Raw genomic sequence first — 23,893 nt, 5'->3', positions numbered from 1 at the left:
ACATCTTGATGCATCTCCATGCATCACGATCGTCCGTCTCGTGGGTCCCGCTATGGCTTCCACGCTCCCGCTGCGCCTCCTCATGTGATTACAACTTAATCATAGGCACGCAGGCCCGACAATAAACGAGAAATATAATGGAGGTTCGCAGACCTCAATAATAATAATCACAAGTACACACATCACACGGTCCATGATCATCCGTCCACTCATCATACATCACATGTATAAATAATCATCATCATGTAGGACTACTAGATAATAATAAAAATAATAATCAACTAAACCTTTTAATTAATTAATATTTTCTGAAATCAGGGATATATAGGGAATTTCTCAATTCCTAAGGGTATTTTCGTAATTTGGACAAAAGACAGAAACTGGAATTTCTCAAATTCCGAGGGGCAAAACTGTCTTTTGCGCAGAAAACCCTAATACCCTTTCCCCTTTTCGCTGCTGCGCCGCCACCGCCGCCACCCTGCTGGCGGCGGCCTGTGCGGCGAGGGCGAGGGCACTGCCCTCGCCTGCAGGTGGCACGCCCGCTGGGGTCGCTGCCGCTGCAGGTGGGCGCCCCCGCGGGCGGTTCTGCCCGCGAGTCAGCGCCCGCAGGTGGTGCTGTCTCGCTGGCGGCCGCCCCTGCGGGGTTTTTGCCCGTGGGAGCAGCGGCCACAGGCGCCGCTGCCCTGCGGTGCCTCAGCCCGCGCTGCTGCCCCGCGGCGCCTCTGCCCGCGGGCTCAGTGGCCGCAGGCGCTTCTACCGAGCGGGCTCCCAGCCCCGCCGGCCGTAAGCCTGCTGCAAGCAGACCGCCGGCCGGTTGCTGCAGGCACAGCGCTTGCGCATGCGCCGGCGCTGTGCTGCCTGGCTGCGGCTGCGGCTGGCTGCAGGCATGCAGATCGAGGGCAGCAACTGTTGCTGCCCTTCCTTGCTTTTGCGTCAACGATTTTGACGTCAATATTCTTCCTAAACACAACACACGCAGTTCAAAAACCAATCATTCGCACGAACAACCTGGCTCTGATACCACTGTTGGGAAATCATAGGGGGGGCGACATCATATGCGCAGCGGAAGAACAAGAAAACAAAAAATCCCCGATTCCCAAAAAGATGTTCATCGTCGTGCGAAGATTGGTGCGCAAAATCCGCAAAAACACAAAACTGCGTATAGAGATTGTGTTACCTAGGGAGATCGTATATCCCTGTTTCCTTGCAGATCCTTAGGAGAGGGTGAAGGAGGTCAAGCGTCCTCCTCTCTAGCGGTGATCCACACAGCAGGGTTGCGACGACGCTCCTCAAAACTCCAGGCCTACTTTGTGGTGGAGAGGGAGAGGAGAATAGGAAGGGCAAGCAAAGACTCTAGCCTATGAGGCTGTGAATCCCTCCTATTTATAGAGATCCCGTGTCAAAACCCTAACGGGTCCTTTCCCTAGTGGGTATTGGATCTGCATCCAATAAGACAAGGGCTCCGTCGGATATCTCATATCCGAACCTCTACTCATCGCAATGCCTACCATATGTGTGTGACCCTCTAGGCCCAATATCGAGCTGGCCGTGAGTCATACCTGTCAGAACTCCTTCTAACTAAGTGAATTATTATCTCTGTAATAATTCACTCGACTCATCGACTACGGAAGTACTAGGCCACTACGCCGTAGTCCTCAGACGATACAGGGGAATCCAATCCATTGGACCTGTCTGTCCTCAGTTACCATGTACCTATAGTCCCTCATCCATCTAATATCCCAGAGACCGTATATCGAGCATGGTGCTGTCAGACCCATACGGTTTCTACTCGAGTCTCGCTCTAATCGGATTCTCCCGGAGAACTCTTTCTCTCTCAACCCGAATGACCCTGGCCAGGGATTTGTCTGAGCAAGAACACATGGGATATTCCTCTCATGATACCGAGAGTGGATGATCCTCTATCGACACTCAATAGCCCTCGTAAGGTCGACTACCACTCCCAATGACTAGCTGTACTAGATCTGGGAACAGCCAAACCTATAAGTCTGGTATCAAAGAGTGGAGCACTCATACAGGACATCCTTGGTGTCTCAAGTCTAAGAACCAGATACACCACTAGGACTACGGAATCGTTGTCTGACAATAAGGCATCATCAACCATCCAGCATTCCGTAAGCGGATCAATCAGTGAACTCATTCTCCAATGAGCACCTGTACTGTATCCCTAGTGTCCCTACACGAGCAGCTATGAGACCAGCTGCATCCATCATATGGACGGGTATACAGCACACCAGTCTATCCGGTTATCACGATGTCCCTCTCGAGTAACCTATGACCGGGATTATTTAGGATATGTGTTTAAAGGTGAATCGATCTCATTATCGTGGTCTCATCACGATCCGATTCCCATTGCACAAATCCAAGGACATCACAATATATATGCATTTATGCAATAGTTATAAAGTGATATATGCCAAAATATAATAAGCAAAAAGATTCTGTATCAAGTCACACGTGCCATCACTCACGTGATTGGCTTGCTGGGCACTTATGACTAGCAGGCATACTAGGCCACTATATCATAGTCCTCAGATGGTACAATGGATCTAATCCATCGGACTTATTTATCATCAATTACTATGTATCTATAGTCTCTCATCTATCTAATATCCTAGAAGTTGTATATTAGGCATGGTAATGTCAGGCCCTTATGAAATCCTATTTGAGTCTCGCTCTAGTTGGATTCTCCTAGAGAACTTCTCTCTCAATCTGAATGACCATGGCTAGGGATTTTGTTTGAGCGAGTACATACAGGATATTCCTCTCATGATACTAAAAGTATATGATCCTTTGTTGATACTCAATTATCTTTGTAGGGTTGGTTGTCATTCTCGAGAACCGGTTGTACTAAATCTGAAACTTCCAAACCTATAGGTTCAACGTTAAAGAATGAGGTGCTAATATAAGGTATCTTTGGTGTCTTAAGTCTAATGACCAAACACATAACTGGAACTACGAAATCGCTGTTTGACGTCAAGTATCATTAACCATCTAGTATTCCATAAGCAGATCAATCAATGAACTCATTCTTCAATGAGCACTTGTACTGTACCTCTAGTATCCCCACACAAGCGATAATAAGACCAGCAACCTCATCACATGGATGAGTATACATCATATTGGTCTATTTGGTTATCTCGATGTTCTTCTCGAGTAACCTATGACCAAGATGATTTAGGATCTATGTTTAAATGCAAATCGGTCTCATTATCATGATCTCATCACAATTCGATTCACATTGCACAGATCCAAAGATATCACAATATACATATAGATAATATGTGATAAAATACTAGTAATAATAAGTAAAGAGATTGTCGCAGCATGTCACATGTGTCATCACTCACGTGATTGGCTTATAGGGCACTTATAACTAACACTTCCATGTCGGGTCTGAACTTAGCTACTATGGGTTAGGGAATGGATCTGTCTTAGCGACTTTTGCTATGGAATTTTGCTAATAATGGATGCTTGGGTGCAACACTACTAAGGTTCAAGCTGCTGAGCTGGTCATGGAGCTACGAATAAAGAAAGTTGAGCAAAAGCTTGAGGAGGCCCGAAGGAAGTTGCTGAGGATGAGGTGAAGATGCAGAGCTATTGAGGCCTGGCAAAGGAGGCCGAGCAGAGGCTCGAGGAGGCTCAATGGGTGCTGCCAAAGACGAGGCAAAGGCATAGGGTTATTGAAGCCTGGTTCCCTATGCTATCCTTAGTGTTGTCGAGGATAAGGTGGAGGCGCTGGGCCACTAAGGTTTGGTTCCTTGGGCTATCCTTAGCACTGCTAAGGATGAGGCAAAGGCGCTAGGCTTTTGTAGTCCACCCTCCTCTTAGCGTTTGCTATGTGGTAGTTTTTATACCTTTTCGGGGATGGATCATCTATAAGTTGTTAGCGTCGTTGATATTTTAGGAAAGCGATTTATTTGTTATGGGGTGACTATTTTGATCCCATACTATGCGAGATTATTTCCTCATTTTTGGGCATCGCTTCATGTAATTCTGAGCGGTATGGATTCTGCTTTGCGTCCCTTTTGAGTCAGGTTGTATCACTTCAGAATACAACCAATTTCTAAATCGATGTGTATTGTTTCGTACTGCTTTGAGATATATGCGTTATTTTGATCGGAGTGGAACCATGTGTGATATAAGGTGGTTATCAATTGGGTGATACCAGAATATTCTCTATCAATAACCATTTAAATGTTTCGGAATGACAAAATACTTCAAAACTAAATAGAAATATCATATATCAATAATCAAAGAATAAATCAAAATTTTGATTAAAAAATTATATAAATTTTTACTACATGAGACTAATTACAAGTACGATTATAATTCAAGCACAAATCCTCTTTATACCCTCTCATTTTCTCTTAGCCAGTGAAATCCATATTTTCTCAAAACTTGATCCGCAACCATGGTAAAGATACATAAGCTATTAAGAAAATAACCAAACCTAAATTATTTTCATATGATTAATTATGCTCGAGAATAACCATTCTCTAATTTACACCCAAAAAAAATATTTCTGTATTAGAATTTATTATTCTCCACGAACAGTAGCTCAAGGAATAAAAAAAAATACTTATCGATACGAAAAGATCAAATATAATTTGATCATATATCACACCTTAACATCCATCGATTTCCGGGTTGGCGGTCTACATACAACCCACCACCCAATAGCTACGGACGACCGGTCCGATTCGGTCCCGTTGAACCAAGCCCGACGTGTCTCCCTTCCTCGTTAATCTCGGCGGGCTCAAGCGAAACCCTAAATCTAAACCCACCGCTCGCGCCTCCTCCTATATGCGGCTTCGACCACCCCGCACCCTTCGCTATAAAACCCTAACTCTCCCAGGTTGGAGATCTTGTTGGCCGCCTGCACTCTCCCTGATTCCCTTCCTCTCTTTTCTTCTCTTCTCTCCTCAGTCGAGGTAAGCGAGCGCTCCTCGCTAGGTTAACCCTTGTGTCCTCCTCCCCTTCGTGTTCTTTGATCCGCTTCCGTTTTCTTCGTTTTGGTCCTCGTCCGGACGCGATTTTACCGTGTCTACTTGTTCTCCGTGGCGATTTTTCTTCTCGATTGACGTTGTTTAGGGTAGCGCTCTTGGATGTGTTTATGTATATTCCCACTCTTTCGTCGTTTTGATGGTGGATCGACGATACAGATTGTATCTTCATGGCTTGTGGATGAGATTCTGTTGCTGCTTCGTTTTCAGTTCTTCTAGAAGAAGTTTATTTGCCCTGAATGCAAATTGGATTATAGCCCGTTGCTCTTATTCTAAAATACTGATTCTAGCATGTTATGGATCTCATTTATGTTTGTACATGAATTTAAGTTCGACTCAACTATGTAAGTATGCTATCTAACTTATTATCCCAGGGTGCAAATTATCATCTTTGTGCCATTTTCTATTTTGATCATGTCACTCGGCTGACTTGGGTTGTTTTGTTGTATTAGACTCAGCTGCCATCTACCTCACAGTAAATGGGCAAGTCAAACAAGAAGAGTGTTGAGGTAAATATTGGACTTTCAAGGTGCTCTTTTGGATGATATTTTTTGTTTGAGGTGTTAATTGATCACTGATATCATGCAGTCGGCAGCAGCTGCCGTACCGGTGGTGTCTGAAAAATCTGGTAAAAGAGGTCAGCACAATTTAGTTGTCTGGCATACTAGGTCCTGCTAATTTTGATTACTTGGCTTGAGCATTGATGAAGTATGATTGTTTGATTGTTCAGGCAAGAGGGATGCTGAAGAAGCAATAGAGAAAGCAGTGAGTGCCAAGAAGCAGAAGAGAGAAGTCAAGGAGATTGTCTCCGAAAAGGTGGAGAGTAAGAAGCCTAAGAAGGTGTTGGCAGAGATCCCACCAAAAAAGAAAGCTGAAACAAGCAGTTCAGAGGATGGGACTTCATCTGAATCTGAAGAGGAGGTGTGTAATTACTGCACTTTGAGCCGGTCATGCAAAAGGTTGCAAGTAACTTAGCAAACATTGTTCATGCAATAAGAAATCGTTGGGTAGTGTCGGGTGGTTTTCCTTTAGTTAGGAATTTGCTAGTTTTGACTGTGTTTTTCTATCAACATGTTGTAACTTATTTGTAACTTGATTTTGCTGGATGCAATAATTTCTGGATTTCGTTACATGAGATAACTGATGTTATAGGTTAAAGTTCCTACAAAGAAGCAAAGTAAACCAGCAAAGGCACCTGCAAAGGCTCAATTGAAAAAGAAACCTGAAACAAGCAGTTCAGACGATGAGTCTTCGTCCGAATCTGAAGAGGAGGTGTGTAATGACTGTACCATGAGCGTTTCATGCAATAGGTTTGAAGTAACTTAGCAAATTATGTTAATGCGATAGGAAATGGTTGTGTAGTTTCTGGTGGTTTTCCTTTAATTGTTAGAAAATTTACTAGTTTTTACTATGTTCTTTCTAAATCAACATGTTATAACTTTTTTTGTAATTTGATTTTGCTGGAAGCAATAATATCTGAAATTTCTTACATGAGATGGCTGACATTGTAGGTTAAAGTTCCTCCAAAGAAGCAAAGCAAACCTGCAAAGGAGTGGAGCAGTAGTGAGGAATCATCATCTGATGATGTAAATAGCCTAAACAGTCATGGCAGTTATGCTCTCTTGCTCTTTCTCACAGTTTATGACCATACATATGTGATGGTTCCATTTGGTTCAGGAACCGGCTGCTCCAGCTAAGAAGGTAATGGTTGCTACCTCCAAGAATGGTTCTGCTGGTGCTGTGACCAAAAAAGGAAAATCAGAAAGTAGTTCAGAAAGCGATTCAGATGAGGATGAAGTGAGTTTATAGTTCCTTGTAGCAAAAAATATGCTGCAACAGTGTAAAATGTATTATTTATTCATGTACTTGGAACATAGAGTAATCAACTACTCAAAGACTTTTGATATGAAGAAATCCTAAACATCTTATCATCTTTGTTTTGCTGAAATTGTCATCTGTGTGTGCTTAATGGTTAGTGTGGATTAAATGACAGAAACCTGCTAAAGCTGCACTTGAGCCCAAGAAGTTGCCAGCATCTAGTCTGAAGAATGGTACACCTACAGTGTCTAAAAAGCAGCAGGAATCAAGTGATGGTTCTGATTCTGACAGTAGTTCGGATGATTTGGATGAAGTAGGCAATTTAATGTTTTATTTTGCTTTTTCTTTCTCTTTGGCATTAGTATATACTATAATTAGATCTTTTCTATAAGCTAATGCAAGTAATTATGATGAACCTGCCTATTTTACTTGAATTAATCTTGATAATTTTGTAGGAAGATGCTCCTGCAGAAGCCAAAGTCATTCCAGCGGCCAAGAAGCAAGCAGCTCCAGTTGGTTTGAAAAAGAAAGAAAAATCAAGTGATACTTCAGAAAGTGATTCTGATTCTGATGAGGATAATGTAAGTCTGAGAACTTTTGTGGAATACTTTCCTGATATTTTGTGTCATGGTCTCATTTGATGGGAAAAAATGTCTAGATTATTATGTGCAATATGGCTATTAATGTTTTATAAAAATTCAGGTTATTATAATTTTTGTTCATTCATGCAAACTGTTCTGAAATAGCATGTTTTAGTTTTCTAATGTGATATAGCATGTTTTAGTTTTATAATGTGATTTAGTGCCTCCACCAGGTTCCTTTGCCTCCTACGATGAGCATGTTTCCGTGGTATGGGAACAATGGTGAAGAGAAATAGGACTAATTAGTTCTCTGGTTTTAAGCTCTTTATACTTGACAGAAAGATTAGTATCTTAAAGATATATTTGATCAGTGCAGATAACTAACTAGATTGGTAAAGAAAAGTTTGGTGCAGGATAATATAGCTTGTTCTTTTTTATTGTGCAGGCACCTGCAGCAAAGGCTGGTCAACCTGCAAAATTGCAGGCTGCTGCAGAGAAGAAAGATACTCAACAGGTATTTTGACATTCTTTTGTTTATGTTCTACAGGAATGCTTTGTAGTTTCATTACATTACCATGTAGATTTTATTATTATGATTCATTGAAAAATGCAACAATTAAGTTATGTTGGTTGATTGATGCATGTACAATTAGTTCATTCCCATCTTCATGCATTCACATCTTAGACTATTTTTCCAGTTCACTTCCCCTGTAGACCTCTCAATGTACCTTGTTATTTTCATTCTCAGATAATTGTTGCTAAATTTGTATATTTCTCACTTCTACCGCCAAGGTATTAGACTTGAGGTACACCCCCTGGTATATACTAGGTATGTGCTAGAACTGAATTGCTGACTGACCCCATGCCAGGCTGCTAGACAGCAAACAGGTACAATTCTCCCAAATTGGCTTGTTGATGTTTAGAGCTTGTTTGGTCTTAAAGCAGTTGCAGAACTTTGGTTTTTAGGATATGAACCTGTTTCCAAGAAAGAACCATTCGAAAACATTAATAAAATCTTTCATCGTTTTATGGCTAACCCTATGGAAGGGAGGAATGAGGAGAGGAGGAATGTCTCTCTGCACCTCTTTTCTCCTATTTCTCCCTCTTTGTCTCTTCCCACGACCTGGTTGGTTTGTCCCTTTTCTATTAATTCTGTATTAGCCAGAATACCATAGCTATGCCAGTACCATCTTGGTTTCGTTAGGAAATGGTATGGGTATGTATTAAAATTTAAGTGTTTTTCGATGTATATTTTCATTGTTCTTTTTGTCAAGACTTGTAAAATTGCATTTCTTTTATAATCATTCTGAGATTATATGAATCCTGATTTTCTGGTATTCTGAGTGTAATTTGTAGTATTTTATGAATAATTATAATAATTTGGATTTTAAGAGGTCTTGACACTATTGTTGGGACTATGTTCTTAGAAGCGTGCTAAAGTAGTTGAAAGTTCTGATGATTCTTCTGATGAGAGTGATGAAGAGCCACAACAAAAGAAGTTAAAGGTTGTAGTTCTTGGTCATATTTTTCATATTTTTTCTTATTCATCTTTGTTTTACTGATGATCATGGTATTATCATATAGAGTTCTCTTCCCTCAAGTGCGGGCAAGGTTACTGCCAAGGTTGTCAAAAAGGAAAGCAGCAGTGAAGAAGATGATGACAGCTCTGAAGAAAGTTCTGATGATGAACCTTCCAAAAATCAAAATATTAACAAGGTGACATGTTTTCTACCGTTTAGTTTTTATAGGTCTTTTTCCTTCTAGCATGCCAGGCGTATGCAATGTTTAGTGCAAAGTTGTAATCAATATCCTCACTTTAGGAGTTGAGCATGTCTCTGTTGTCAGACATTTTTTGTGAATTTTTTTCTTTCTCTTAAGGTGCCATCATATTTTTAAGGATATATATTTGGCCAAGGCCAGTCCTAAGATTGTCAGTCTCTTGGTAATGTTTTTAATTGAACATGAAATGCTAGCTTAACTTATTTTCTTTCTTACCTTTATCTAGTTCATTTTTTTTGTTATATTGACTTATTCATTAACTTTGGTTAGTTCTATTAGAACCTTCATACATAGGATGCCAGTCATTCTCCTTTATGTGTGAATGGTGCAAATGGCAGTCTGCTGTTGAGAAGAGAATACTCATTTTGTCTTTTAAGATTTGGTTTTTGTCTGTTTTCTTAGTTTTGGTATGATTTTGGCATATGTACTAAGGAGTCCTGTAGATGTTCTATAGATGCTGTAAATAGAATTTGTGAAACAATCGCTATTAGTGGTATGCAATGGAGATGTAGAGGAAGACCTAAAATGGCTTTACTATAAATTATAAATGAAGATTAAAATACTCTTGATTTAATGAATATATGGGTTTTTTTGCAGAGCTTAATGAGTGTAGAAGTTTCATGTAGCCTTAGCCAACCCCACGTATTTGTTAACTCTAAGCCCTTTTTCATTGCATTATGAAACAGAGTTTAAATGGACTGCTGGATTTTTTGTATTTGTCAGATCTCTATATTATTAATACAGAGACCTTTATATGGTGTCTTTATTAAAATGAAACATCCATTATAATTTTTTTCTGGTATGATTATAATCCTCTTGATTTACTTAGTTTAGCCATTAAATCCATTATTCATGAGTGTCAAAGATTCTGACAACAAAATTCTTGATTTGGAATTTGATTCTGTTTTGATTTTGTCATTTTATTAATCAAGACATGATTTAGAGGACGCATTTAGTTTAGAGTACATAATGTTGGGCATGTTGCAAGTTGTCTTAATATTGTGATCTGTTGATATTTAGAAATTTTGACTATTCTTGTGAGTTCTGCATGTTCAGATGCCTGTTGCAAAGGCTGTTAAAAAGGAGAGCAGCAGCAGTGATGAAGACGAGGATGACAGCTCTGAAGAAAGTTCTGATGATGAACCTTCACAAGTGCAACAAGCCAAGAAGGTACATCTTGTTCTATTTATTCATTTTTTTAATCTGTTTTTGACTTGGCATCATCTTGTCCCTAATATCTAAATGGATGTCAATACTTCGTCTGTATGTTTTATGCTTCTAGGCAACGCAACCATCAAAAGACAGTAGTAGTTCTGAGGAGTCTTCCGACGAGGAAAGTGAGGATGAGCAACCACTGAAGACTCCAAAGAAGGTACTTTGTTCTCAACATTGATAAGTGATATTACATATAAAGTAAGCATAGTCTTCCATGTTTAAGGTGTGAAGATGTACTTTTTTTCTATATATTCTTTTGAGATAATAATGCCAAGTGTGTTACCCATGGTATCTATTGTGGCAATCTGTGGTTACCATGGTATGTATATCCATATGCAAGAAAGATAATGTGCGTGTAATTGTGGTACTCTTCTATCGTATGCCATGATGATGTGCCAAGATCATGGGGGTATTAGCTTAAAGGCCATCACATGCACTACTATCTATTAGAGAAAACTCTAGATTGGTTGCTTAAAGATTAGGTACCATTGGAAATAGTGTACTGAAATCAGTCTTTGTAGCATAAAAATATTTTGCCTAGAAAAATAAATCAAATTAAAAAAATTGAATAAAAAGAAACATCAAGAAAAATTGTGAAATGAAAGTGGTTCCTTCAAAGTTTGTAGCATAATTAGTGTATTTTCTATTAGGCTTTTTTCATCTTTTTGCACAACCTTGGTAACTAATGTAGTACTAAGGACTGAACATTTCTGTCATTTGGGATTTCCAAATAACAACTGATTTTGTTTTGGCCAAAACAAGTCAAAACAACATTCGAATGTCTATCCAGATTAGGATGCTTTTCTGGATTGTTGGGTCAATGATGCTGGCCGAATCAATTAATCGGGATTCATGTATGCAAAGTACCTATGCTTTGGATGGTAGATAGAGAATAAGCCAACAGATCCAATGGTTGTATGTAGCAAATGACACATGTTTTAAACAAGATCCATATAATTGAATCTTCACCAGTTTATTCTATGGGCGAATACAGGCACTAGGTTGCCATCAAATCTGGGTTCGTCACAAAGGAGCAACATCAACTGTTCTGTGATTATTCTATAATTTTTGAAAATACAAAGTGCCCCATAAAAATATTAATTTTTGAACTTTTACCATGGAAAGAATCTTATGGTTAGTTCTTAGTCTGGCTGCTTTTTCCCTATATTGATTTCTTATTTGCTAGTTGTATGATTTTCTAATTTGAAAGCTCTGTTATGCAGGATAAAGATGTAGAGATGGTGGATGCAACTCCAAAGACGACAACTGAAAAGAAAGGGGTACTCTTTGCTAGTACAATTGTTTTACGGTCTCTGTTATTGTAAATGGAATTGGCTGATGTTTTTTCTTTTGCTTTTGGATGTAAGCCAAAAAATCCTGCTACATATCAAAATCAGACACTTGGATCCCGAACAATATTTGTTGGAAACTTGTCCTTTGATGCTGGACAGGATGATGTGTATGTGTCATCTTTATTGTACTGTTTACATAAGTTCATTGATTTTGTATCGATTTATGTGTGCATGTGTATATGTATGCATATTTGAGTATACATCTAACAAGAGGCCAATGTGGGGTTTGGGATGGTCAATATATACATGAATGTGTATATATTCACACGTGCATGTGTATCTGTATATTCATTTATATGAATATACATTTATAATCTGCATCAAACTCTCCTGATGTGCCTGTGTGAGTTTATTTGCTGACTTTCAAAGCTTATTTACATTGCCTTTTCTCTGGCAGAGTGGAATTTTTTAAAGAAGCAGGGGAAGTTGTTGATGTGCGGCTGGCTACAGCAGATGATGGACGTTTCAAGGGATTTGGTCATGTGGAATTTGCTACAGAGGAAGCAGTTCAAAAGGTTCATTGCGTTATTTTGTTATCATCTTGCTTTTTTTCAGTCATATATTTTTAGTTCCTCCAGAACATCACATGTCCAAATCTTCGTGGATTTAATGCTATCATTCTTTGGAAATTTAGTTTGTGGGTTTATGCTAAAAGTTTCCCTTTAGCATTATAGAAAAGTTAACTATGGTTGCTTTGTGTTCATTATTTTAGGAACGACTAATGACATAGTTCGGTTGCTTTTTTTTTAATGCAGGCACTAGAAATGAATGGTCAAGAATTATTTGGTCGTGCAGTTAGACTTGATGTGGCCCGAGAAAGGGGTGCATATACTCCTCAAAGTGGGTATGATTCTCAACTAACACATTGTCTAATACGACTGTAAATGCTAGTTTAGATGTTCAAAGAAGCAAGAGAATCATCATGTTCTGTGATCATGATGGTTTTTGTACATGTTACAGGAGGGAAAATAATTCTTACCAAAAGGGTAGTAAGGGTCATAGTCAAACTATATTTGTAAGAGGCTTCGATAAATCACTTGAAGAGGATCAGGTATTCTTCTATTATATTACTTCATTATTTGTTATCATGATTTGTTATCTTTTTGCATTGTCTCTTAAGAGTGAGGCTCATTACAGATTAGAAGCTCTTTAGAAGAGCATTTTGGGTCATGTGGAGATGTTACACGAGTTTCCATTCCGAGGGATTATGAAAGTGGTGCTTCCAAAGGGTCAGTAGTTATCTAGCATTTGTTAACGATCATTTTTTATGTATGTTTAGATATCATTATTGTTGATATCCTGTATCATTTGCACAAGTCAATATTATCAATGGCATCATATTTTAACTTTGGTTGTAGGATTGCATACATGGATTTCAAGGACCAAGATGCTTTCTCCCAGGCCCTTGAGCTCAATGGTTCTGAACTTGGAGGATACACTTTGACAGTGGAAGAAGCCAAGCCAAGAAGCGACAATCGGGATGGCGGCTGGAGCGGTGGCCGAGGTGGCGGCAGAGATAGTGGAGGTAGAGGTGGGGGGAGGTTTGGAGGTAGAGGTGGTGGACGTGGTGGCAGAGGCAGTGGTGGCAGAGGACGTGGTGGAGGTGGCAGGGGTCGTGGTGGCACACCAAACAAGCAAAGTGCAGGTACGGCTAGTACAGGTAAACACTGGCATCTTTTATCACCAACTCTTTTTGGTCCTTATAACCAATGTTTACTGGAGGTTTTTTATGGGGCTTTACATTTTGCAGGGAAGAAGACGACTTTCAGTGATGATTAGAAATGATTGAAAGCTTTTGCTGGGTATACTGTGCGAGACGGCAATCTGTTCCCCAAATTCGCAAGATATAGTTACGTTTATCTTCAATTTTGATGCCTAGTTATTTCATTTTGGTTTGTCAGAGATACTGATGATAGATTGAATTTGTGGTTCCGTTTTCGAATGCTAAGACCAGTTATTTACTACTATAAGCTTCTTTTGTCATCCTATTCTTTCAACGTCTGCTTTAGCTGTTTTTGATAATGATTATGCATGCTTATCATCTATCTTCACCAGTTTTCTTTTCCTCAAAAAAACCCTCTATCAATATAAGTCTCAATTTAATTTGGGTCAGTTAGTTCTTTTTGTCTAAATTAATATGTAATCAAATTGTTAATCGATAAGGATGAAAAACTATATATATAATGTATATATAACCTGATTGTTAATATTATATTAAAGGAACAACCCAGACATATGACGTCATTATTGTAGCAATAGGATTAGCATTTGTTCCTCTTCGCCCTTCTACCTCATTATACGTGTATATATATAGGGTTGCTAATGATGCTGATTGAAGGGTTGCTAGGGGTAGAAATATTCAAATTGACGGAGAAAAAAACAGCTCCCAACTTAAAAAAATCAATTAGGAGGGCATCTTAATTCATTTTTACCCTCAGTGTTTAGTTTTTACCAAATCATACCCTCATTGATTTTATATATATATTTGTGTGTGTGTGTATATATATAGACATAGTGTGTATATATATGCATACATATGTATATATATATATATTCATACATATCTGAACTGATTTGATCTAGTTCGGCTGAGTCGGATTTGGCCAGATTAGCCCAAAAAACTAGGACAAGATCCGATCGTCGATGATGGAATCAGAATGGCGATTGCCATATGTCTATTTACAATTTCGTTGTGGAACTTTATTAAGATAATGATACGTTTTAATGGAGACTAATAATAGACTTAACATTGTACTTATAATAAAAGTATCAAATCAGCAGTATATCCTCAGAAATCAATCGAATGATAAACTGCAACCAAAAGGAATAAGAAATTTTGCAAACGTTATCATCCAAAGACAAAAGCCATGTTGTTGTAAAATCAAAATAGGAGAAAATGACCTGTTTCATTCGTCTTACAAGCGGCAGGGCGTAACATGCAACACTCCCTGATGAACTCGACATTGAAGATAAGCACAAGACCAAGATTAGTGTTTTTGACTAATTATAAGCAATATTCGCTTGCATAGGATCCTTCTTTTTTCTTTTTCTTTTTTCTATATGCATAAAGGCACACTGGTGATTAAGCTCAGTAACAACAAGCAGAGAGTTTCTGATACGTGTGAGAAACAAAAAACTGCCTCTTGGGAAAGAAGCAGAAGAACCAGAGCGGCCGCACCTCTCATGAAGCTTCATCCCGAGGATTTCTATGGTATTTCCTGTGACTGGTTGTGGACTCCCAACTTTGACAGCAGACAAGGCTACACGACAACGATGAGAAGAATGAATCGTGCTTAACTTTAGATTATAAGGAACTAATCAATCAGTTCTAGAATTCTCATAGTTTGAGTGGTCTGAGCCTCTGGAATCCTCTGATCTCGATTGAGAACCCTTGTGTCTCAAATGATTTCTACACGACCTACAAAACATGAAAGAACACCATTAACTTGCGGACCAAATCAAGAAAGGACTATTGTTCTGAAATTGGTTAGATCCGAAAAATTGAAAAAAAAAAATCAATTAATGCAAGAGGATAAGGAGCATCTTAGATATAAAATAGTGAAGAAGATGAAAAGATAGAACAGTACATGTCCAAGGCTTCTGTCCTTTTCTTGATTTCATGAGACCATAAAACTGGATCTGTGTTCTTTGGTAATGAATCCTGTTGTTGAGACCTCTCCCGCAGCCACTGCTCAGCTTTATTGCATTCATCAATGACCTGAAAACAAATGATATCTGGATGATGTTCCGAATTGCAATGTGTCAAACTACCATCGTATAATATATTAGAACAGTTGGAACTCACAACATCTCGCTCGTAAGTTGTCAATGAAGACACAGCCATTCTATAATCAACTATGCACTTCAAAAGCTCCCTTGTAGCCTGAGCTCTAGCTTCTTCATCCTTGTATCTATTCTCGATAGGATCCACCAGCTGTTGTGATGCAGTAAGCAACATAATGAGGAAATATGCCATCATGGGAGCTTTAGTTTAGGAAAATTTTAATGTCAATAGAGGCATATTGATTTTACTAATACGCCAAAAATAGGGAATGCTACGACACAAAAGAAGCCACACAATCATATGAAAGATACATGGTCAACTTTAAACTAGACAACTGGGATTAAACAAGTGAACAATACAGGAAAAAACATATTGAAAAGGTTAAACTCAAAGATTAGTGATGCGCAAACTGCAAAATTAGAATGTATACTTGATCTAGGGGCCTGCTCAAAATGTCAACAATAAGGTCCAATAGGCAGACATCACAACAGCACACTTTATGAAATACCTTAATCAGAATTGAATTCCAATGAACAGAATTCTAGCACATTAAGCCCTCAGATTTCTAATGATAGTCATAAGGCATTTTATAAAGGGAAGTCTGGACATTTTGCTATTCTCGATTATTTTGTAACACTTAAAATTTTAATAGTTAGTTAAGCCTGATATTGTGTATATCATGGGTGGTATATGTAAAAGATACATACAGGATGCAGGAGCATAGTAAATAAAATTTCAGATTGTCCATCAGCCTTTATATGATGATCTGAAGCTCTCCTTAGATCACAATTTATAACATTAAAAAGAGTCAAATACATGGCATAAACATGAACGTGCATGCACACATGACTGTCGCACCCACACGTGAGAGAGAGAGAGATTATATACAATCAGCCAATGAATTACTGAGACCATCTGCTCTCTCATCATCTGTCCCTTGGATTTGTCTCTATCATCCTTCCCATCATATTTAGGTGGACCACCAGGTTTTTGTCTAGCTTTCTAGGATGGTTTTTATAACAAACCTGGCATCATCTTGGAAGAAGACACCAGCTACTGTATTTTCGTTCATCTGAAACTCAGTACTTATTTATTATATCAACAAATTTGTAAGACAAATAGGCTTGTTTTGCCATAACAAAGAGGCACAATGAGATCCAACATAACTGTTTGAGAACCTTCCACCAGTATCAAGATTTTTACATATCAAGATCAAGGAAATCCGAAGTTACCCAAAAAATGCAACTAATTACTGATTGTGGTTGTGAAGCAAACAAGAAATTCTACTGAACAAGATTTATCCATAGATGGAATTTTGGTTGGAGATTAAATTTTAGGCTCTAAATCCTGGTTTAGATGAGATGAATTCCATCTAGGAGTTATCTCTGAAATTAAATGATGGGACTTCTTTGTACATTTTTCATACACCAACTTATACAAGATTTTTTAATGTGAAAAAAAAATCAAACACAATAAAAGTGTCTTCAAGTGCCAGCCAAAAACAAATCTGGACATCTAACAAGTCAAGGAATTTTTTTTTCACTTTTCTAGCAACAAATAAAACAAATATGCCAGGCGCCATAAGGATGATTCAATCTATAGTCTTCAGCAGTGTCCCACTATTAACAACATTGCCAAATTAAATCATTACAGGAAACCCAACTCTAACCGTGTCCAAAATACCCTAGATAATCTCCACCTCTGCATTTATCTGCTGTCTGAAAATTCTACAAATCCTTTTGACTCAACTGGTAAACAAATATAGCAATTATACATCCTGCCATTACCGACAACAGATTTCCCATGCAATGCGCATAATACCACTTAAAACTCATGCTTCAAAGGCAATGGCTTATACACAATTTTACAAACTTAAACTCCTGTCCCAAAGAAGGAATAATGAGTTTTCAGCTAGTCAAAAGAAATCCTGTTTCTAATGGACTTTCAAAGTTTATCTAAGAGTCATATGATAGCTTTTATAGGACTTCTACAAACATATGGCTGGACCTATTAATTTCTACATATGAAAGATCAGAGACAGCATCAACGAGAGTCAGTTCATAATATTTGCAAAACTAGTTTGAAATAACCAGTGAAACAAAATTTTGGATGTGTCATGACTGAACAAGTAATGGCTTACCTTCTTTAATTCATCGAGTTTGCCGGTGTAAACCTTTTCAGTTTCATCATCTCCATCTTCATAAAGCCATTCTTCAGTCTGTTGTAGGCTAACAGAAATTCCTTCCCTCTCGGAATCATTTGCAAAACTTCGATATCTCTCAAAAAGCTGTTCATAAGCAATATCAAACCAAAGAAGAAGAATATTAAAACTATTAGCTTGATCACAAGAAACACATAACTGGAGATAACTACTAAGTTTGATGTCACCTTATTGCGAATCTCATATACATAAGCTTCAAGTGCATTCTTTTTGTCCTTTGTTTGCTCCATTTGTTTGTCCTGATATGCAAGCCACTTTTCTTGCTCTTGGGCTTCTAATAACCATTCTTTTGTTGTTCCACCATATATAGTCTCAGTAATTAGCAATTCGTGCCTTCTAGGCAATCTTTCTGCTTTTGATGTATCAGACTGCAAATGGTGATTGTATGCAGGGTGAAAACAATTTGACAATGAAACAATAACAACAGAATAATCCACAAGACTAAATGTAAAAAGATGATAACATAAATTCTCTTTAAGTATTCATTGTATCTAGGACTATGCAAATATACCAATAAATATGCATTTGTCCAACCATTATAAAGACTAGCTGCAAACGAAAATGTCAAGAATCATCCATTTGTTTGAACCACACAAGGTTGTTCACAATGAACTAAAGCAGAAAATTACAATATTATCTTTCTTTTTACTCTTGGTTCTTCTCGCTTCATTTCTTAATACTTATTCTTGATTCATTGTTTTAAAAAATCAGTCTTGCAGGAGAACCAATTCTATTTTGAAGTGGCCTTCATGTTCCATGTACCAAACGGATGCCATTACTATACCATTATGGACACCATATGGCCAACACATCATTATCGACAAAAAAATGAGCAAGCTAGGTGTCCCTAAATTAGATTTATATCATGTTTGGTATGTGCAAAGTTTCAGTCTGTTTTCAGTTATTTTTACAGTAATTTTTTGTAGAATTTGGGTAGTTAACTTCTGTTTTATTTCATTTGCAGCCAACTTAAAGTAGTCCGAGTCTAGTTTAAGACCCCTATTGAGACTTACCATTCATTGGTTTAGATTGGTCTCATGTTCAGATTGTTTTTCTTTAATTGATCAAAAAGTCCTGTTATGAGACTGCACTTCAAATGATGCTGTTTGTTCCATTAGCTTTTGAATGAAAACATCATTAAGAGAAGTCTGGAAAAAAATCAAAATTTATTTTATAAGCAGGTACCATAACCAGACAGCTGTAAGGAGTTCATATAAGGAAACTTCATATTTGAATGACATTAAGATAATCAACTCAGGCTCAGGGCCGATCAGAAAAAGATGATATATGTTTTCCTTTCAGAAAAATTTCTGTAAATACATCTCTGTGAAACCTTCAAATGGGAGTCTAATTAACATATGATTAGATAATATGTTAGACAAAAGCTGAATTTTTTGATTGACCTGATGACCTAGTATCCTTATACCAGTTATTTTGATCTTCCTTCTCTCACATTATGAACTGTGTATGATTGTTACATATATAAGGTAGTTTGGTTCTTTATGCCATATTATTTATTTAACAAGACACCCAAACTATGTTTGAACCATGCTGATTCATATGCAAGATTAACATAAAACAGTCGGTAATACGAGAGAAGTATAGCATCACTAGTTCATCACATCAAAGTGATACTCACGGAGGGTATGGATCCATGTTCAACTTGTTCATATATTCCATTTTCAGCAGTGTGGACAGCGCTATCAGAGTTTGCATCAGAAGCAGGCTCAGTTTCCATATTATCTACTCGACTTGCATCCCTTGAAACTGTACTATTATCATCATCCTCAATCAACTGAAGCAGTTAAATTATAACAGATTAAAGTTAAGAAGATGATAACTGGTGCTTATCATATTGGTAAAACACACAAATTCATACTCACTGATACAGATTCTACAGAAACCATGCCATGAAGATTTAACCGAACTTTTACTTTGACTTTGTACCTTTCACCTTCATGAACTGGAAAAGGGCCGACCTGCAGGAACCATAATTTGAACATTTTCATAATTATTCAATGTAAAATTACCAAACAATGTGAAACTCAAATTCAGACCATCTGTCTAGAAAATTACAAAAGAAAGGGACAAAAAAAGAGCTATTATCTATCAGAAAAGAGATACAGAAATACAAGCAAATACAATCTAAGCACTAGGTGCATTATTCTCTAGCATGGCAGAGGCATTACACAGGTAAAGTTATTTGGTTGTCGTGCATGGAGGATATAACTTGTTCTACAACAACATATAGTTCATAGCAATAGCTGACAAATTGAGTAATGTTCATCAACCATGACCACACTCTTGAGAAATGTTCGACATGCCAAAATCCAATCATATACTATCAGAGCTCGAGGAAGTGATGGAACATTTGTTAATATTCTAGCACTGTGGTCACACTATTGAGAAATGTTGGACATGTCATCAGTTCAATCATATACTATTAATAAGGGAAAACTCTACTAATCTAAGAGAAAACAAATCCAATTAACTCTACTCAATGAACAATGCCAGAAATTGTCAACCTATGGATGCTAGAATTATGTGAAAAGTCCTGTTAAAACACACCACATCTCTAAACTTTAGCATGCTGTATTTGCATGCACAGAGCAACTACCACCAACAATATAACAAGAATGTTGTTTAATTTCCTTGAATGCTTACCTGGAAGCAGCTGATCTTTTGTGAAGCACCAGGTGGGAGTTCACTTTGGTTAGCATAAAATGCTTCCATCTTAAATGCATCAGTTCGATAGAAAGAAAGCATTTTAACACTTGGTATTAGTTGGCCCTTAGGAAATAGCACATTTCTTGACACAGTTGTAATAGGACCTTCATCTGTTGCAAAAGTAACTGAGAAAGGAAATGAGTCCTGCACCTGCAGTCGACCACAAGTATATCTAAGTACATAAATTAAAAGACAAGTAAAGTAGACTGATAAAATAGAAAGAGTAATAGATCGTATTCACATTTTAAATTTAAAAAAGTTGCTAGAAATAAGGAAATATCAAAAGATCACTTACAATAATTATCTGAAGTTAAAGTGGGACCATCAGTTTCTATATAGTTCCTTTTATGTTATGGCTGAAAAAGACAATTGAAAAAGAACAATACTGCATTAAAGAAAAATCCAAAATCTAAATCGCTCAAATTTACCTTGAAACCATCATCACCTACATAATTTCATTTCTATCACCAAAAACCTTCTGGGTTTTAAGCTTAGTGGCGACATGTACATGTACATAGTCATTGTTTGGTAATTAAAAAACTTATAGTGGATGATCATTCATATGCATATGTTCTTGCATCCCCATTTACGAGTGTACCTGTCTATTTCTTGTATCCCCATTTATAAATCAATCGAGGCATTAAAGTAATATATATATATATATATATATATATATATATATATATATATATATATATGTATGTATGTATGTATCTGTATATATATGTCTGTATATATGTATATATATATATGTATATCTGTATATGTATATATATGTATGTATGTATGTATGTATGTATATATATATATATATATATATATATATATATATATATAATAGCAAGCCGATTGTCAATATAGGTAGATATATGCTACAGTAAAATCTATAACTTACGATAATAATACAAAATTACGAAGCTATTTAACTGATAAGTTCTAGGAAACAAACAAAGATGTACATGATTAGTATGGATAATTTTTTTAATATTCAAATAATGCAATTGTAAAAGTAATAGTAATATTTTCCTGCAAATGTGGACTGCATATGCAGTTGCATAGCTGTATGTGACTATATATGAGACCATATGTTCAAATTAACATAGGTCAAATAAGTGGCCGAACATATTCTACATACAGGAATAGTGCCATAGACAGAGGCTGGATTAGCCTTATGCTAGCATATACATTTAAAACTGGCAAATAATTCCTCAACCAACAATAACCACAAAATTAGCATTCATGGAGACTTTCTAGCCCATTCAACCATTGCTTTAAAGCCCCTGGATGAGGTACATGCAGAGCACTGTTCCCAGGTCATGATTTAACCCCAATTCTGGTATAATCAAGTCATGTTCATGTTTGTTGCAGTCCCAAGAGAACCTAATGCAATCATATATTAAAGCAGCCCTGCTTTCTCCAAGCTTGAGATTGGAGATAAAACAAATTTATTTACTAAGATCTACAGTGAATAGAACCTATAGTATGGATTATAAAATCAAGGCACCACACAGACCAACCATTTCTTCAACATTCAAATTTTGCAACAAATCATTGGAGTGTTGTGTGTTATCTTATCAACAGCTAACCATATACCTTATGCATGAACTTTCTATCTTCTTTCCCATACTCATTATAAAATATTTACCAAGATAACATTTTTTCCTTCCTTTCTCTTCCACCATGTATTTGCAATTTCACTTTTGTCTCTTCTTTTCCCTCTGGAAACATGTTTTGCAAGTGATGCATAACTAGTATAGGTGGTAGCACCTACAAGGTTGTCCAGAAAGCTACCACACGTGTCAAGAAACAACATTTGACAAAACAGGATGACATGTATCGTGCACAAGTTAAAGTATTAGATGCCAGTGATGGTAGAACATCACCATGGTAGAAAATCTTACCTCATAATCCCTAACCCTGAATATGGGACTCAGCATAGCACAATGAAGGGCACACCCACGGGCAACACACTCGCTAGCATTGAGGGTCCGACTCGGTTCTCTCCTGAAAAACTCTGTCAAAATCCTTGTTATTGCTGGAATCCGTGACCCTGAACCAACAAGCTCAACAGCATTGATTCTATCTTGATTCAGTTCAGCATTCTCTAAAGCCTGTTTGCATGGTTCCAAAAGCCTGTCCAATAAACCCAAGCAGAGTCTCTCAAATTCCTCCCTCTTAATGAATCCCTTCACATCTTTCTCATCCATCAAGCATTCAATATTCAATGGTGCTTCCGCATTTGCACTCAGAACCCTCTTCAGTTTCTCACAAGCAACCCTCAACCTGATGCTGGCACGAACATTAGAATGAACATCGATCTGGTACTCCTCCTTGAATTTCTCCGTGAAATGGTTGAACAGGATTTCATCAAAGTCCCTCCCACCCAAATTCGCATCGAAAGCGTGTGAAAGAACATTCATTCTTTCAGATCCGAAGCTCACAACCGAGACCTGAGTGTTGCAGTGACCAATGTCGATGAAGACGACACAGAATGATGATCCACGAGCGGATGAATCCGTCTTGTAGATGCCGTACCCCAATGCGGTGGCAGTGCAGTCGTGCATCAACCGCAGCGGCTTCAGCCCTGCGATTGTGGCGGCATCGAGGTACGCCCTCCGTTGGAGATCGGTCAAGTAGGAAGGGATCCCGATGACGCAATCACTGACCAGGGTCTCGAGGCTCTTCTCGGCTATCAGCTTGAGGTGGGCGAGGAGCATGGCGAGGATCTGGACCGGGGTGAAGACGCGCTCCTCGTTCAGGAAGCGGATGCGGATCAAGATCCCGCCGTCGGGGGCCTCCGAGGTGGGGAAGGGGAGACGGCGGAGGTCATCCTGGACGGCGGGGTCGCGGAAGGGACGGCCGAGGAGGCGCTTGACCTGGGAGACGGTGGAGCGGGGGAAGCGGGCGGCGGACGCGGCGCCAGCGGCCCCGAGGAAGCGCTGCTTCTCGCCGAAGGAGACCACGGCAGGGTTCTCGCGCTGGGACTCGTCGTTGAGGAGGACGTCGATGCCGCGCTGCCGAACGGCCGCGACGACGCAGCTGTCGTTGCCGACGTCGAAGCCCACCACGCTCATCTCGGATCAACGCTAGTGAAAGAGAAGCTCTCTCTCTCTCTCTCTCTCTCTCTCTCTCTCTCTCTCTCTCTCTCTATTGGGGGAAGAAGAAACCCTGGGATTTGGATCGGAAAGAGGCAGAGGAAGCCCTAGAGATCCGGGCTTTTGAAACGGGGAGAGGAGGGGCGATGGGGAGGAAGAGACTCCGCCGGGGAATGGAAATGGAGGGGAGGGGAGGAATTGGTGGGAGAGGAAAGTGCGGTGCGGTTCGCCACGGCGGCTCCTTCCACCACCGTAGCGGAAACGTACCCCCACCGCAAAGGGGGGTGGAGAATGAGA

General features: G+C 38.5%; 2 protein-coding genes across 4 annotated transcripts; one reads left to right on the top strand and one right to left on the bottom strand.

Moving 5' to 3' along the window:
• Positions 1 to 4,787: 4,787 nt before the first annotated feature.
• Positions 4,788 to 13,752, top strand: LOC135582670 (nucleolin 2-like). Of its 3 annotated transcripts, none has more exons than XM_065140218.1 (22): positions 4,788 to 4,952; positions 5,477 to 5,533; positions 5,613 to 5,661; positions 5,755 to 5,945; positions 6,177 to 6,296; positions 6,536 to 6,610; positions 6,702 to 6,821; positions 7,018 to 7,155; positions 7,298 to 7,423; positions 7,869 to 7,937; positions 8,854 to 8,928; positions 9,008 to 9,139; positions 10,259 to 10,372; positions 10,485 to 10,574; positions 11,641 to 11,697; positions 11,785 to 11,876; positions 12,167 to 12,284; positions 12,525 to 12,613; positions 12,730 to 12,820; positions 12,907 to 12,998; positions 13,128 to 13,429; positions 13,520 to 13,752. In XM_065140218.1, the coding sequence occupies exons 2-22, from the start codon at positions 5,504 to 5,506 to the stop codon at positions 13,546 to 13,548; spliced, it is 2,199 nt and encodes a 732-aa protein (XP_064996290.1). In that variant the 5' UTR covers positions 4,788 to 4,952; positions 5,477 to 5,503; the 3' UTR covers positions 13,549 to 13,752. The 3 variants fall into 3 exon arrangements, with proteins under 3 accessions (XP_064996290.1, XP_064996292.1, XP_064996289.1); XM_065140220.1 differs by having other exon boundaries at positions 4,789 to 4,952; positions 8,851 to 8,928; positions 13,128 to 13,414; XM_065140217.1 differs by having other exon boundaries at positions 4,790 to 4,952; positions 8,851 to 8,928.
• Positions 13,753 to 14,614: 862 nt separating this feature from the next.
• LOC135630641 (heat shock 70 kDa protein 16-like) lies at positions 14,615 to 23,893 on the bottom strand. Its single transcript, XM_065137716.1, has 9 exons — positions 22,403 to 23,893; positions 20,439 to 20,651; positions 19,658 to 19,753; positions 19,414 to 19,569; positions 17,942 to 18,142; positions 17,694 to 17,840; positions 15,575 to 15,703; positions 15,357 to 15,487; positions 14,615 to 15,187 (listed from the first exon to the last, which is right to left on the bottom strand). Exons 1-9 carry the CDS (start codon positions 23,573 to 23,575, stop codon positions 15,088 to 15,090), a joined length of 2,346 nt encoding a protein of 781 aa, XP_064993788.1. The 5' UTR covers positions 23,576 to 23,893; the 3' UTR covers positions 14,615 to 15,087.

This window comes from Musa acuminata, chromosome BXJ3-2 (genome assembly GCF_036884655.1).
Source record: "Musa acuminata AAA Group cultivar baxijiao chromosome BXJ3-2, Cavendish_Baxijiao_AAA, whole genome shotgun sequence".
NCBI classification, from domain to species: Eukaryota; Viridiplantae; Streptophyta; class Magnoliopsida; order Zingiberales; family Musaceae; genus Musa; species Musa acuminata.
This window is presented reverse-complemented; position numbering and strand designations above follow the sequence as displayed.